Source organism: Stenella coeruleoalba (assembly GCF_951394435.1).
Source record: "Stenella coeruleoalba genome assembly, chromosome: X".
Taxonomy (NCBI): Eukaryota; Metazoa; Chordata; class Mammalia; order Artiodactyla; family Delphinidae; genus Stenella; species Stenella coeruleoalba.
Window position 1 is genome coordinate 94,064,040 of NC_137152.1, and position 16,984 is coordinate 94,081,023.

General features: G+C 37.4%; 1 protein-coding gene across 1 annotated transcript in view; it reads right to left on the bottom strand.

The window, feature by feature from the left end:
- Positions 1-10,754, bottom strand: part of LOC307180639 (uncharacterized protein) — a gene marked incomplete at its 5' end in the record, with an annotated part of 97,304 nt that extends 86,550 nt beyond the window's left edge. Inside the window, one exon of the mRNA XM_079911005.1 lies at positions 10,580-10,754. Coding sequence (XP_079767131.1) covers positions 10,580-10,754 — 175 coding nt within the window. The remainder of the gene's footprint in view (positions 1-10,579) is intronic.
- Positions 10,755-16,984: the final 6,230 nt, after the last annotated feature.

Genomic DNA, 16,984 nt, shown 5'->3' on the forward strand with positions numbered 1-16,984 from the left:
GAAGAGGGAAAGGTGCAGAGAACATATTTGAAGCCATAATAGCTGAAAACTTCCATAACCTGGGAAAGGAAACAGACATCCAGATCCAGGAAGCACCTAGAGTTCCAAATAGGATCAATGCAAAGGTGACCACACCAAGTCACATTGTAATTAAAACAGCAAAAATTAAAGATTAAGAGAGAATATTAAAAGCCCCAAGGGAAAAGCAACAAGTTACGAACAAGGAAACTCCCATAAGGCTATCCTCTGACTTTTAAGCAGAAATTCTGCTGGCTAGAAGGGAGTGACACAATATATTTAAAGTGATGAAAGAGAAAACCTACAGCCAAGAATACTCTACCAGGCTGGCTTTCATTCAGATTTGATGGGGAGATGAAAAGTTTCATAGACAAGCAAAAACTAAGAGTTCAATACCACTAAACCAGGTGTATAAGATATGTTAAAGGGACTTCTCTAAGTGCAAAAGAAAAGGCCACACCTAGAAATATGCAAATTATTAAAGAAAAAAAGCTCATTGGTAAAGGCAAATATACAATAAAGGTAGTAAATAAACCATGTCCAAAGCTAGTAGGAAGTTTAAAAGACAAAAGTAGTAAAGTCATCTATATCCACAATAACTAGTTAAGGCATACACAAAACAAAATGATGTAAAATATGATGTCAAAATCAGTAATTGTAAGGGAGAGGAATACAAATACAGGGTTGTAGTTAAAATGCATTTGAAATTAAGAGGTCAACAACTTAAAATAATCACACACACACATGGTAACCACATACCAAAATCTATAATAGATAGACAAAAAAGAGAACAGAATCCAAACACAACACATTTGATAGTCATGAAATCACAAGGGAAGAGAGCAACAGAAAAAGAAAGGAACAGAAAAGAAATACAATAACAACCATAAGACAATGAACAAGTAGCAATAAATACATACCTATCAATAATTACTTTAAAAGTAACTGGACTAAATGCTCCAACAAAAAGACATAGAGTGGCTGAATGGATACAAAAAAAAAAAAAGGCCCATGTATATGCTGCCTACAAGAGACTCACTTCAGATCTAAAGACACACTGAAAGAGAGAGGATGGAAAAAGTTATTCCATGCATATGGAAATGAAAACAAAGCTGGGGTAGCAATAATTATATCAGATGAAATACACTTTGTTTTTTTATTATAAAGTTTTTTTGTATAAATTTATTTATTTATTTTTGGCTGCGTTGGGTCTTCGTCGCTGCACGCGGGCTTTCTCTAGGTGTGGCAAGCGGAGGCTACTGTTCATTGTGGTGTACAGGTTTCTCATTGTGGTGGCTTCTCTTATTGCGGAGAACAGGCTCTAGGTGTGCAGGCTTCAGTAGTTGTGGCACGTGGGCTCAGTAGTTGTGGCTTGCAGGCTCAGTAGTTGTGGTGCATGGGCTTAGTTGCTCCGCAGCATGTGGCATCTTCCAGGACCAGGAATTGAAGCTGTGTCCCCTGCATTGGCAGGTGGATTCTTAACCACTGTGCCACCAGGGAGGTCCCTGAAATACACTTTAAAACTAAGAATATTATGTAATATTCAAGGGATCAATCCAAGTAGAAGATATAACAATTGTAAATATGTAAGCACCTGACATAGAAGCACCTAAATACATAAAGCAAATATTAACAGACATAAAGGGAGAAACTGACAGTAACACAAAGTTACTAATAGTAGAGGACTTATCATCCCACTTACAGCAACGGATAGATCATCTAGACAGAAAATCAATAAGGACACACTGGCCTTAAATGGCATATTAGAGTTAATGAACTTAATAAATATATATAGAACATTCCATCCAAAAACAGCAGAATATACATTCCTTTCAAGTGCATATGGAACATTCCCCAGGATAGATCACATGCTAGGCCAAAAAATAAGTCTTGGCAAATTTAGAAAATTGGAATCATATGCAGCATTTCTCCTGACCACAATGCTATAAGACTATAAATCAACTAAAAGGAAAAAACTGCAAAAACACAAATACATGGAGGCTAAACAATATATTGGGTTGGATAAGAAGTTTGTTTGGGTTTTTCCATAACATCTTAAACCTGAACAAACATTTTGTTCAACCCAACACTACTAAAACAACTAATGGATCACTGAAGAAATTGAAGAATAAAGTGAAAAATACCTGGAGAAAAATGAAAAGACATGATCCAAAATCTATAGCATGCAGCAAAAGCTGTGCTAAGAAGAAAGTTTATAGTGATACAAGCCTACCTCAGGAAAGAAGAAAAATCTCAAATAAACAACCTAACCTTACACTTAAAGGAACTAGAAAAAGAAGAGCAAGCAAACCCAAAATTGGTAGAAGGAAAGAAATCATAAAGATCAGAGCATAAATAAATAAAATAAAGACTAAGAAAATAATACAAAATATCAATGAAACTAAGAGCTGGTTCTATGAAAAGACAAAAAAAAAATAATTGATAAACCTTTAGCCAGACTCATCAAGAAAAAAGAGAGAGGGCTCAAACCAATAAAATCACAGACAACTGATACAACTGATACCACAGACATACTGTGAACAGTTATTCACCAATAAAATGGACAACCTAGAAGAAATGGACAAGTTCTGAGAAATGTACAATATCCCATGACTGAATCAGGAAGAAATAGAAAATTTGGGCAGACCAATTTTGAGTAGTGAAATTGAATCAGAAATAAAACAACTCCCAACAAACAAAATTCCAGGACCAGACAGTTTCAAAGGGGAGTTCTACCAAACATTTAGAAAAGAGTTAACATCTACCTTCCTCAAATTATGCCAAAAAATTGCAGAGGAAAGAATGCTTCTGAACTCATTCTATGAGGCCAACATCACCCTGATACCAAAACCAGACAAAGATATCACAAAAAAGGAAAATTCCAGGCCAATTTTACTGATGTACACAGATGCAAAAATTCTCAACAAAGTATTAGCAAACTAAATTCCACAATACATTAAAAGGATCATATACCATAATCAAGTGGGATTTCACCTAGGGATGAAAGGATAGTTCAATATCTGCACATCAATCAATGTGATAAACCACATTAACAAATTGAAGAACAAAAATCATATGATCATCTCAGTAGATGCAGAAAAAGCTTTTGACAAAATTCGACATCCATTTATGAGAAAAACTCTCAACATAGTGCGTATAGAGGTAACATACGTCAACATAATAAAGGCCACATATGACAAGCCTACAGCTAACATACTCAGTGGTGAAAAGCTGAAAGCATTTCCTCTAAGATCAAGAACAAGGCAAGGGGCTTCCCTGGTGGCGCAGTGGTTGAGAGTCCGCCTGCCAATGCAGGGGACACGGGTTCGTACCCTGGTCTGGGAGGATCCCACATGCCGCGGAGCGGCTGGGGCCATGAGCCATGGCTGCTGAGCCTGCACACCCGGAGCCTGTGCTCCGCAATGGGAGAGGCCACAGCAGTGAGAGGCCCACGTACTGCAAAAAAGAAAAGAACAAGGCAAGGATGCCCACTCTTGTCACTCCTATTCAACATAGTATTGGAAGTCCTAGCCACAGCTATTAGACAAGAAAAAGAAGTAAAAGTATTCCAAATTGGAAAGGACAAGATGCATGATACTATACATATCATGTACTACTAGAACATATCAATGAATTCAGAAATGTTGCAGGATAAAAAATTAATATACAGAAATTTGTTGCATTTCTATACACTAACAATGAACTAGCAGGAAGTGAAATTAAGAAACCAATCCTGTTTAAAATCACATGAAAAAGAATAAAATACCTTTGAATAAATCTAAGGAAGTAAAAGATATGTACTTGGAAACCCATAAGACACTGATGAAAGAAATTGAGGATGGAAAGATATACCTTGTTCATGGATTGGAAGAATTAATATTGTTAAAATGACCATACTACCCAAGGCAATCTACAGATTCAATGCCATCCCTATTAAAATACCAATGGCATCTTTCACAGAACTCAAACAAATAATTCTAAAATTTGTATGGAAGCATAAAAGACCCCAAATAGCCAAAAGAATCTTGAGAAAGAACAAAGCTGGAGGTATCACACTCCCTGATTTCAAACTGTACTACAAACTACAGTAATCAAAACAATATGGTACTGGCACAAAAACAGAAACATAGATTAATGGAGCAGAATAGAGAGCTGAGAAATTAATCCACACTTACATGGGAAATTAATCTGTGACAAAGGAGGCAAGAACATACAATGACGAAAAGACAGCTTCTTCAGTAAATGGTGTTGGGAAAACTGGGCAGCTATGTGCAAAATAATCAAACTCTCACACCATGCACAAATATAAATTAAAAATGGATTAAAGGCTTGAATGCAAGACCTGAAGCCACAAAACTTCTGGAAGAAAACATAGGCAGTAAACTGTTCGACATCGGTCTTAGTAATATTTTTCTGGATATGTCTCCGCAGGCAAGGGAAACAAAAGCAAAAATAAACAAATGTGACTACCTCAACTAAAAAGCTTTTGCACAGCAACGAAAACTAACAAAACAAAACACCCATCTATTGAATTGGAGAAGATATTTTCAAACAATATATCTGATAAAGGGTTAATATCTAAAATATACAAATAATTCATACAACTCAATATCAAAAAACCCCAAACAACCAGAATAAAAGACAGACAGAGGAGCTGAATAGACATTTTTCCGAAGAAGACATACAGATGGACAACAGGAACCTGAAATTCTGTTCAATATCACTAACCATCAGGGAAATGCAAATCAAAACCACAGTGAGATATCACTTAATACCTGTCAGAATGGCTATTATCAAAAAGACAACAAATAACAAGTGTTGGCGAGGATATTGAGAAAAGGGAACCCTCGTGTACTGTTGGTGAGAATGTAAATTGATGCAGCTACTATGGAAAACAGTGTGAAGATTCTTCAAAAATTTAAAAATAGTACTACCATATGATCCAGCAATTCCACTCCTGGATATTTATCTGAAGAGAACAAAAACAGTAATTTGAAAAGATATACACATCCCTATGTTCATTGCACCATTACAATAACCAAGATCTGGAAGCAACCTAAGTGCCCATCAATGGATGAATGGATAAAGAAGATGTAGTATATATATAAAATGGAATATTACTCAGCCATAATAAAGAATGAAATAATGCCATTTGCCGCTACATGGATGGACCTAGAGATTACCATACTAAGTGCAGTAAGTCAGAAAGAGAAAGAAAAATACTGTATGATTTCACTTATATGTGGAATCTAAAAAACAAAATAAATGAACAAACATGACAAAACAGAAACAGTTATAGATGTAGAGAACAAACTGGTGGTTGCCAGAGGGAACGAAGCGTCCAGGAGGAAAGAAATTGGTGAGGGAGATTTAGAGGTCCAAGCTTCCGTTTACAAAATAAATGTCATGGGTATGAAATGTAACAGTGTGGGGAATATAATCAATAACTATGTAATATCTTTGTATGGTGACATTGTAACTAGACTTATCTTGGTGATCATTTTGAAATTTCGAATCACTGTGTTGTGTAACAGAAACTAACATAGTGTTATAGGTCAACTACACTTTAAAAACAAACAAACTCATAGAAAAAGAGATCATATTTGTGGTTACCAGAGTCAGGGTGTGGAGGGAGGGGGAATTGGATGAAGGTAATCAAAAGGTACAAGCTCCCAGTTATAAGATAAACAAGTACTGGAGATGTAATGTACAGCATGATAAATATGGAGATGTAATGTACAGCATGATAAATATAATTAACACTGCTGTGTGTTATATATGGAAGTTGTTAAGAGAGTAGATCCTGAGTTCCCATCACAAGGAAAAAATATTTTTTCTATTTCTTTAATCTCGTATTTATATGACATGATGGATATTCACTAAACTTACTATGATAATCCTTTCGTGATGTATGTAAGCCAAGTCTTTATGCTGTATACCTTAAACTTATATCGTGCTGGAGAGTCAAGGAAGGAGCTGGAGAAAGGAATTTTTCAACATATATATATATATATATATATATATATATATATATATATATATATATATATAGCATCCTGGTAGAACCCCCACATGACCTGTATAAGAAATTGAAATCCTGCCCAGGTTTTCAGATTGCCCTCTAGGTAGCAAACAGATGAAGCAGAGTAGAATAGCTTTTCAAGGCCTGTGAAAACCAAACTGCCATTTGAAACTTAGCCCACAAAAGTGGGCTATAACCAGAGGGCTAAATCTAAACTGCTTGCTAGAATATAAGATGTAAATATGATCTGGACACTCAGAACATAACACCTGCATGTCCAGGTTACAATCATAAATCACTTATCATATGAAGAATCAGAAAAACCTTGAATGAAAAAATACAATTAACAGATGCCAACATGCACATGAAGCAAATTAATTTGTTCTTTCTAATCAAGTATCTGTTCAAATATCATGTCAAAGAAGCCTTCCCTGATCACCTATAATCAGTAGCACCCTAGTTGTCACTCTAACCACTCAATATGATCAATAAAGTCCCAAGTAGATAGTAGAAGGCCCATACTCAAGAGCAGATTCTGTACCAACAGAGCATAGTGTTAAAGAAAATGTATTCTGACACTTGTTAAAATGGTGAGGAAGACTATTCAAAATTATTGCAGTAAGAGTATTGCAATAGGGGAGAGAGAGAGTGGGCTCATCTCTGACTATAAGAAGGACATGTGGGAATAGCCAAGGAGAAGGGTGAGAGGATCAGTGGATAGAAAATTACTAAGAGGCAGTATCAAAGTAGGGGCATTCTTGCTAAACAGACCTAACAGGATTCTTGCTAATGGCAGGCCAAGGACTTATACATCAAATGTGGGGGATGAGGAATTTGATCAGATATCAAGTGTGGGGGGATTCTCTCTAAACTGACTTAGCAGGATTCTTGCTAAAATTGGGCCAGGCAGGCCAAAGACAGGACTGGGGCCAAGGTCAAGGCATAGTTGAAAAGAGGGCTCAGAGGAACCTGACTAAGTTTGGCCAAGGGGAGAGTCTTTGTCAGTAACTCCCTTCATTTTGAGAGCCTGCTGAAGTTAGTTCTTAGGTCATAAGGAAATGATCAAAGGTAGGAACCCCAGAAGATAAAGTATTCTTCCATTGGCCTGCACACAGTGGTCAGTGCATTTGTGAAATAGACAGAGCGTAATGAACATTGTCCATCAATAGTAGGAACAAACTGAGAGACATGGTAAATAAACAAGGGGTTGACTTGCAGAAGAAGAAAGACTTCCGTGATAAAACAGGTAGCAGTGGAAGGTGTGAAAGGGGATGGAAAAGCAACTGTGGGGCAAATAATAAACTACAGGTGGTCACAACCTCTAATATGATGTCATGCATAGAGAAGCAGGCTTGAGTAAGTCAGAAATAAAAATTGTGACAATGCCTGTGATAAGTGGAATCATTGGTCCCAGTGCACAATACTGCCATCTGTAATCATAATTCATAGAGTGCATAGAGTCCCCAGATAGAGGAGGTTGATTAAAGTTAGGGCCCAGCATTAACCTTCTGCCCCACCCCAACCCCTACCACCAGTTGAAGGTGGGTGGGTTTTGTGAGATTTCCTGTGTCAACCTGAAATGCAGAAAGGAGCTGCCTGGCTAGGACAAAACACCTCAGTGTCCTCATTGTCTTCTTCCCACTTGATCATGGTGTATGATCCTTTTAATGTATTGTTGGATTTGGTTTGCTAATATTTTGTTGAGAATTTTTGCATCTATGTTCATCAGTGATATTGGCCTGTAAATTTTTTTCGTGTTATATCTTTGTCTGGTGTTGGTATCAGGGTGATGCTGGTCTCATAGAATGATTTTGGAAGTGTTCCTTCCTCTTGTTTTTTGGGAAGAGTTTGAGAAAGATTGGTATTCATTTTCCTTTAAATGTTTGGTAGAATTCACCAGTAAAACCATTTGGTCCTGGACTTATATTCATTGGGAGGTTTTTGATTACTGACCTGACTCAATCTCCATACTAGTAAATAGTCTGTTCAGATTTTCTATTTCTTCATGATTCAGTCTTAGAAGGTTGTATGTTTATAGGAATTTGTCCATTTCTTCTAGCTTGTCCAATTTGTTGGTGTATAATTGTAGTCTTTTATGATCTTTTGTATTTCTCTGTTATTGGTTGTAACATCTCTTTCATTTCTGATTTTATTTATTTGAGTCCTCTCTCTGTTTTTCTTGGTGAGTATAGGTAAATGTTTTAAATTTTGTTTATCTTTTAAAAAACCAACTCTTGGTTTCATTGATCTTTTCTATTACCTTTTTAGTCTCTTTTATTTCTGCTCTGATCTTTGTTTCCTTCTACTAACTTTGGGCTTACTTTCCTTCTTTATCTAGGCCCTTGAGGTATAAAGTTAGGTTGTTCATTTGAGACCTTTCTTGTTTCTTTAGGTAGATGTTTACCACTAAGAATGTCCCTCTTAAAACTGCTTTTGCTGCATCCAATAAGTTTTGGTATGTTGTATTTCCATTTTCATTTGTCTCAAGGTATTTTTTGACTTCTCTTTTGTTTCTTCTTTGATCCATTGGTTGTTCAGTAGCATGTTGTTTAATCTCCATATATTTGTGAGTTTTCCAGTTTTCTTCTCATAACTGATTTCTAGTTTTATACCATCTTGGTCATAAAAGATGCTTAATATAATTTCAATTTTCTTAAATTAATTAAGACTTTTTTTGTGGTCTAACATATGATCTATCTTGGAGAATGTTCCATGTGTGCATGAGAAGAATGTGTATTATGTTACTTTTGGATGGATTGTCTGTATATGTCTTTTAAGTCCATCTGGTCTAATGTGTGGTTTAAGACCAATGTTTCCTTATTGGTTTTCTGTCTGAATCATTTATCCATTGATTAAAGTGGGGTATTAAAGTCTCATACTATGATTATATTGTTTTCTATTTCTCCTTTTAGGTCTGGTAATATTTACTTTATATATTTAGGTGCTCCTGTACTGGGTGCATCAGCTGTTATTTCTTTAAATAAGCTCTCTAGGGACTTCCCTGGTGTTCCAGTGGTTAAGAATCCACCTTCGAATGCAGGGGACATGGGTTCGATCCCTGGTCAGGGAACTAAGATCCCACATGCCGCAGGGCAACTAAGCCCACGTGCTCTAGAGCCCACATGCTACAACTTGAGAGCCTGTGCACCACAACGAAGAGGCCACATGCTGCAACGAAAGATCCCGAATTCCGCAATGAAAATCCCATGTGCCACAACTAAGACCCGATGCAGCCAAATAAATAAATATTAAAAAAAAAACAAGCTCTCTACCCTTTCTCCCTTTCTTCTTCTCAGATTCCCTTTCTCCCTTTCTTCTTCTCAGATTCCAGTGATGCATATATTTCTGTTTATGGTATCCCATAAGTCCCATATGTTTATTTCTTTCATTTTCATTCATTTTTCTTTTTGCCTCTCTGATTGAATAAGTTCAATTGACCTGTCTTCTAGATCACTGATTCTCTCTTCTGCTTGTTCAAGTCTGGTGTCAAAGCTCTCTATTGAATTCTTTAGGTCAGTCATTGTATTCATCAGTTCCTAAATTTCTGTTTCTTTTTAATGTTTTCTATCTCTTTGTTGAACTTCTCATTTTATTCTTGTATTGTTTTCCTGATATAGGCATACCTTGTTTTATTGCGCTTTACTTTATTGTGCTTTGCAGATGTGGCTGTGATAATAAAGATAATGGTGATGATGATGATGATTTTGATGGTGATAATTACGGAGATGATGGAGATGATGGAGATTGTGATGATGACTATGCTGGTAATGGTAAGGATGAGGATGGTGAGGATGATACATATGAAGATGATGGTGATTGATGATGATAGTGATGAAAATGGTAATAATACAGATGATAAATATGGTCATGATTCCAGTAATGATAATGATGGTGATAATGAAGATGATGATAAAAGTGATGATGATGGTGATTAAGAAAATGGTGATGGTGCTGATGATGCAAGTGATAATTATGGTGGTTTAGATGGTAAAGATGATTATAATGTTGGATTATTTGCTTGGGCTGCTGTAACAAAATGCTACAGACTGGATAGCTTGAACAACATAAATTTATTTTCTAATAGTTCTGGAGGCTGGAAGTCTAAGATCAAAGTGCCAGCAGGGTTGGTTTATTGTGAGGACTCTCTCCTCAACTCGCAGACGGCACCTTCTCATTGTGTCTCACATGATCTTTTCTTTGTGCATGACAGGGAAAAGTGAGATCTAGTGTCTCTTCCTCTTCTTATAAGGACACAAATCCAATAGGAATAGAGCCCCAACTTTATGACTTCGTTTGACTTTAATTACCTCCTTAAAGGCCCTATCTCCAAATGCAATCACATTTGAGTTTAGGGCTTCAGCATATGTATTTGGGGGACAAAATTCAGTTCATAACAGATGGTGACAATGATAATGAAGATGATGGTGTGGGGCAATGATGATGAGGATGGTGATGGTTCTGATGAAGATGATGGTGATGTTGATGATCATGATAATGATGCTGCTGATGCTTATGTGAATGATGATGGTGATCTGCTGCTGCTGATGGTGATGAAGATGATGACTGTGATTATTACGAAGATTCTTTTGATGATGAAGAAGATGATAATATTGATAATTGTGATGGTGATGGTAATAATGATGATGAAGATGATGTTTATGGTTATGGTGGTGATGATGATAGCTATGGTGATGATGATGATATTGATTTTCATGGTGATAGTGATGATGATGGCAATGGGGACAGGGAGGGAGGGATGAATATTTGGAGCACATTAGATTTTTAGGGCAGTGAAACTATTCTGTATGATACTGTAAGGGCGAATAATACTATGCATTTTTCAAAATCAATAGAATTTCCAACACAAGAGTGAACCCTCATGTACATGAATTTGAATGTATCAATATTGCCTCACCAATTATAACAAATGTACCACACTGTTATAAAACGTTAATAATAAGGGTACCTGTGTGTGTATGTGTGTGGGGGGGCATGTTGGGATATATGAGAATTCTGTGCTTCTCACTAAATTTTTAGGTAAAACTAAAACTGCTCTAAAATGTAAATAGTGTTAGTTAAAAAAAAGCCAACCATCCTAAAAATGAGCCAGAAAGAAAAAATAGATCAACAATAAAGGAATTAGAGTTAGACTGATATCCAACTTTTCAATAGTATTCTGGATACAAGAAAGCAATGGAGCTATCATTTTTTAATATTGAGGAAAAGAACTTTGAGCCTAAACTTTTTACCTAGCTAAATTGTTATTCAAATGTGAAGGAATGATAAAAATATTCTTTGGGATACTCGGCCTTACAGGGTCTGCTACACAAGAACCCACATTGAAAACTTGATCTTTGAAGCCCTCAAATGAGAATAGAAAAAAATCCAAATGATAGTTCTAGAAATATAGCAAGTTAAGAGGATCAAATTTCTTTGCTAAGTTTATTTATATCTTAAAAAGAAAATAAAAATAATTCCAGGACTAAAGGGAAGGAAAAAATGAATGTATATTTATCATAACCCGTAACTAAAATTATAGACAATGTTAACATAATGGAGATGAGATGTGACCAAATTAATTTGAGAGCATGCTGAACTTCTTATTTTATTAGGGAGAAGTTATAGGTATTAATACCTTTAAGAAATTAAGAAAAATAAACATGCACATGATTCTTAAGGGCAAAAACCATAGAACATTTAAAAATCATAACTTTTAAAACAATATGGAGAGGAAAACACTGTCCAATAGAAAGCACTTAGTGGATACAGGAGAAACAAGAAGAAAATCTGTAGTATAATCTGATTCCAGGCATTTCATAAAAGCTCATCCATCAATGTAAATTCATTTAGTTCAACAGCAAGAAAATCATATTTCCTCTTCTTTCAGATACCATTTTACCAAACAACGAGTTGTCCAGTCCCCAAGGTTTTAATATTTTATAAGGCTGGCTATGCTTAGCAATAAAGCAATTAGTGCATATGTAGCTGATATCCAAATTATGGCATCCATAATTTGTCTGTGTTCTGGTTTTGCTCCGAACAGTCTTGTGGTCTGGTCATAAAGAAACAAAGAGAGACATATACATATGCTCTGTGTGTGTGTGTGTGTGTGTGTGTGTGTGTGTGTGTGTGTTTAGTTGCTAAGGATAAGTATGAACATTTTTACCCTTAGCTTGTTGAAAAGGAAAAAAAAGGAACTCAAAAATAGTCTGGTGACTACTCTCCTTTTGTCACTAGAGGGAGCTCATGATTCACTTTTACTCGACTGAAAAATGCAACTTTTCAAAGTGGACCTGTTTTTTCCATCCTTCCTACTCTGAGCCAATATTTTCTTTCCAGGGAATCCCGGTCCTTCTGCTTGGTCCAGAGGCTCTGGAAGTCTAGATATGCTTGAGAGGATTAATCTGTGCTGGAGGACATAATGGAAGCTAACAAAATTTACATTCCTTCATATGTTCATTAGTCACTGAGAGTTAATGACTATGCTGTAGTTATGTAACAGGGAAGAGCCAATTTTGACTCCATGTTGGATCTATTCCTTTGACTTTAACCTTTGCTTTTTGTTGCTTTTGTTATTATAATCATATATAATGGCCTGCCTCAGGGAACCCTGCCCCTCTGCCTGAATGTTAAAGTGCCTCTGTTTAGCTCACAGGGAGACAATCTGACCCTGTCCACCTGTGAATGGCTGCAGAAAAGAAGAAATTAACACATCCCCTCACCGAGGCTGGCCATTCCAGCAAGACTGATGACCCTTTTTACTTTACTTCCTCACCGCCTCTCCCTCTCTGTTCTATAAAATATACTGGCATCCAGACTCCAATAAGATGTTTTTTGGGGACTCTAGTCCACCATCTTCTCGATCTGCTGGCTTTCCGAATAAAGTCGTATTCCTTGCCTCAGCACCTCATCTCCTATTTACTGGCCTGTCATCATGCGGCGAGCAGAGTGAGCTTGGACTCGGTAACAGAGTCCTGCTAAACTTGTAGCAATGGTAGTGCTATCTGGCTACCTGAGCTACAGAGGCCCCATTCTCCTCACACAACACACACACACACACACACACACACACACACACACACAGAGTTATTTCTGTAGGAGCTTGGAATTAGCGAGGCAGCCAGTGGTGAAGAAAACTTGCTTTTTTCCAATTACTGTCCCCAAAATGCTTCAGTTCGAAATATTTCAGTTCAGCATCTGTCGAAGTTTAGTCATCTTCTAAATGTAGTGGGAAAGCAAAGACTGATTCCTTTTTAAATAAAGATTTTGTAATTGTAAAATGATTATTTCTTTATTAGAGGGTATTATTTGATTGTCTAGATGTAGCCATGTCTAGAAAATAAAGAACATAGGACGGTCCAAAAGAAACATTCATGACATTCAAATTAAGAATATAAATTACAGGGCTTCCCTGGTGGCACAATTGTTGAGAATCTGCCTGCTAATGCAGGGGACACGGGTTCGAGCCCTGGTCTGGGAGGATCCCACATGCCGCGGAGCAACTAGGCCCGTGAGCCACAACTACTGAGCCTGCGCGTCTGGAGCCTGTGCTCCGCAACAAGAGAGGCCGCGATAGTGAGAGACCCGCACACCGCGATGAAGAGTGGCCCCCGCTTGCCACAACTAAAGAAAGCCCTCACACAGAAACGAAGACCCAACACAGCAAAAATAAATAAATTAATTAATAAAACAAAGGACTAGTCTTTGCCAAAGAATGATTGAAGTTAAAAAAAAAAGAATATAAATTAGAATTCAGTTAAGGGGACAGAATTTCACATGCAGAACTGGTCTGAGACTCAGGAAGTACAAGGCAGCCTTGACCCTTTACCAGTAATACACTTTGGGACACAGAAAATTTACATTTAGGTGAGGCTAGAACCTGAGATAATATGGAATGGGGCAGATGCTGGAGGAAAGGCCCAGCTTCAGGTGATAAAAATAAGCCCAGTGGGAAGGCAGAGGTTCAGAAGCCTGCCTTGTTTCTAACATCAGAGGGAGGGTACCGAAGGGTGGGCTTGTATGGGAGTGCATGTGGTATTAGCTGGTAGGGGAGTAAGCAGTTTTTTAGACAATACTTGACTACCTCTTCTGTATCTCAAGACTTAGAAACAATCATGTCAATATAGCACCTTAAAAATATTGTTGAAAAACAATCACTTTTGGAGAATGCTTTTCTCTTGTTCTTTCCTTATTCAGAACAGGCAGTGACAGATAGGTGTAGTCAAGGCCAAGCCTGCATATACATTAGAATCTCCTCTGGTGCTTTAAAAATATAACCATTTTGGAAAATTCTTTGGTAGTATATCTAAAGTTGAACATATACATACAAAGCAATTTCACTTTTAGGTATAAAGCAGTGTCTCCCAATCTTTTTTCATTATCATCCTCCAAGAACCTTTTTAGACAATTTGTCCTTATCATGCCCACCCCACCATGAAATTTTAATACTCCAGATATAGTGTATATTGGTTTATTATGAACTGGGGCCTTTTAGAGGGCCACAAATCACTATAATATCTAAGAGTTTTTCGCCTCCCCAGGAACCAGTCTTTATCCTCTTGAGGGTGCTATTGCTTTGCTAGATAATGCATGGTTTCAAGCCTAGAAATAAGGGCCTATGTTCATCAAAAAGCATGTATAAGAATGTTCTTAGCAGCTTTATTCATATTTGCCCCAAACTGTGCATCAACCAGTGAATGGTTAAAAGTATTGTGAGGGAATTCCCTGGCGGCCCACTGGTTAGGACTCCGTGCTTTCACTGCCAGGGGCCCGGGGTTCAACCCCTGGTCGGGGAAACTAGGGCCCTGCAAGCTGCGGCACAGCCAAAAAAAAAAAAAAAAAGTATTGTGGTACATCCATACAACTAAACTACTACACAGCAAAAAAAAAAAAAAGAAAAAAGGAAATGGACCACTGATTCACACAACTGTACATTTGTTTTATGCATTTTTTCTATGTATGTTATGAAACATATATTGATGACCATCTCCCCCCTCCTCTCAGATAGACAATTGAATCAGAGTCTCTGGGAGTGGGGTCTGGGCAGTGCCAATTTTGAAAAGCTCCTCAGGCAATTTTAATGTGCACGTTAAATGTAAGAGACACTGAGGTGGTGGCAGAAGCATGGATTTTAGAACCAGAGAATCATGGGTTCAATTCCTGCCATTTACTAGTTCTTGTGTCTCTGAGACAGTTTTCTCATGTGTAAAAAGGGCATGAGCATGCTCTTTATCTCATAGGGCTGTTGTGTGGATTAAATGGCATGTCAAAGTAGAAATCCCAGAATACAGGAAGTGCTTCATAAATGCTAGTTTCCAACCTCTTTATACCTTTTCACTACTCTGAGTACTAGGAAGAGCTTAATAACTATTGCAACTACCGTGGCCCCAGGAATCTTGCCCCAAGTTAGAAGTGCTCATGTATGCACATAATTGCTTGAATTATTAAATGTGGGTGTTGTGCTGCAGCCCCTTCAGCCCCTTCCCGAACAGATATCGTATATAGAATATTTTCATTAGTGATTTACTTTGTGGGCTAGTGTTATTTTTCCCCGCTGCCATTCCTACTTATTCTCTATCTCTTGCCATTCTATTTTCTAACCTTTGCCCCATGATGAAATCAGGTGAGGACTAGTATCAAGCACTTAAGCTTGTCAGATATAGGTCAGATGTACTTATCCATAGTAACTTTCCTTCTATTGCTCCTTCAAATTAGACCAAGAAACCTCTTTCCTCTAGACTCTCTCTCCATGGACTCTCAGCACATAGTTTTTCAGAATATTTTTCAGAACATTTGGCATTATTTTAGTTTAAACTTTTTTTGTCTTTTTTTTAAACATCACCCCCATGATCTGATAGGTTGGGACATATCTTAGTATTATTTCTACTTCTGGGAATGGGATTTCTGACTTTTCCCAGAGCTAGAAATAATATAATCTCAGACTTGAAATTTTCCTAAAGATCACATAGCCTAACTTCCCTATGTGGTATGTGAAATCCCATTACAATATTCCTGCTAAGTAGTTATTGAGTTTCTGCTGGAACACCTTCAGTGATAGGCTGTTTACTACCTCCCAAAGGTGGCCCACATCATTTTCTTTGTCGGGCTCTGACTGTTGGAAGTGATTTGATAGTCTCTGGGGACCTTCTACCTCTAGGATTCTATGATTATTATGGTTTTATTATTCTCTGAGGCAGTGCTTCTTAAAGCATGGCCTGTGGACCCCCTGCATCTGGATCATCTGGGAGTGCTTGTGACAGATGCAGACTTTTAAGCCTCCCCCAAAGTTTGTGAGGCTACTAGCCATTTGTGCCCCTCTTCATATTTATATAGGGTACAGATGCTGATATCACCTTTCCCTTGAATTGACCTTGATGTTTTAACTGGTCAATCTAATCTGGATGTGCTTGAGAAGGGGGAGTACAGGAAGGGACAGATTATGATTTGCTCCAAACTTAGAGCCTCTAAGACAACCATGCCCTTTCGTTTTTCCGGGAGTATTATATCCTGCCCTATGTTTGGTGGCTATGTTCAGGGCCTGGCCCCAATTTTCTTTGCTCTGGCTGTACTCTTCTCACAGTGGTTCTAGCCCTCCTTCCTGGGATAGTATGAAGGCAGCATATGCTCTCAGGCCTCTCTGGAAGTTTTTGTTTTAATAATTGACTAGAGAGAAATGCCTCTTTTGACTCATGATTTATGCAATTATTCAAGCACTAGTGTTTAGCAGCACAAAAATGAACCCAGGGTTAATTTATACACCATTAGCTTTGAATCCATTTATATGTATGCTGCTCCAGATGTGTATGCTGTATGATATAACTGAGTCTTGGGAACCAACATTTATAAAGAGTTACTAAATTACTCATTGACAGTTTTAAAATAGCTTAAGTTTCTTTACTCAACAAAGCATCTTATTGTCAAAATAAAATGATAGGGGTGAGGGGT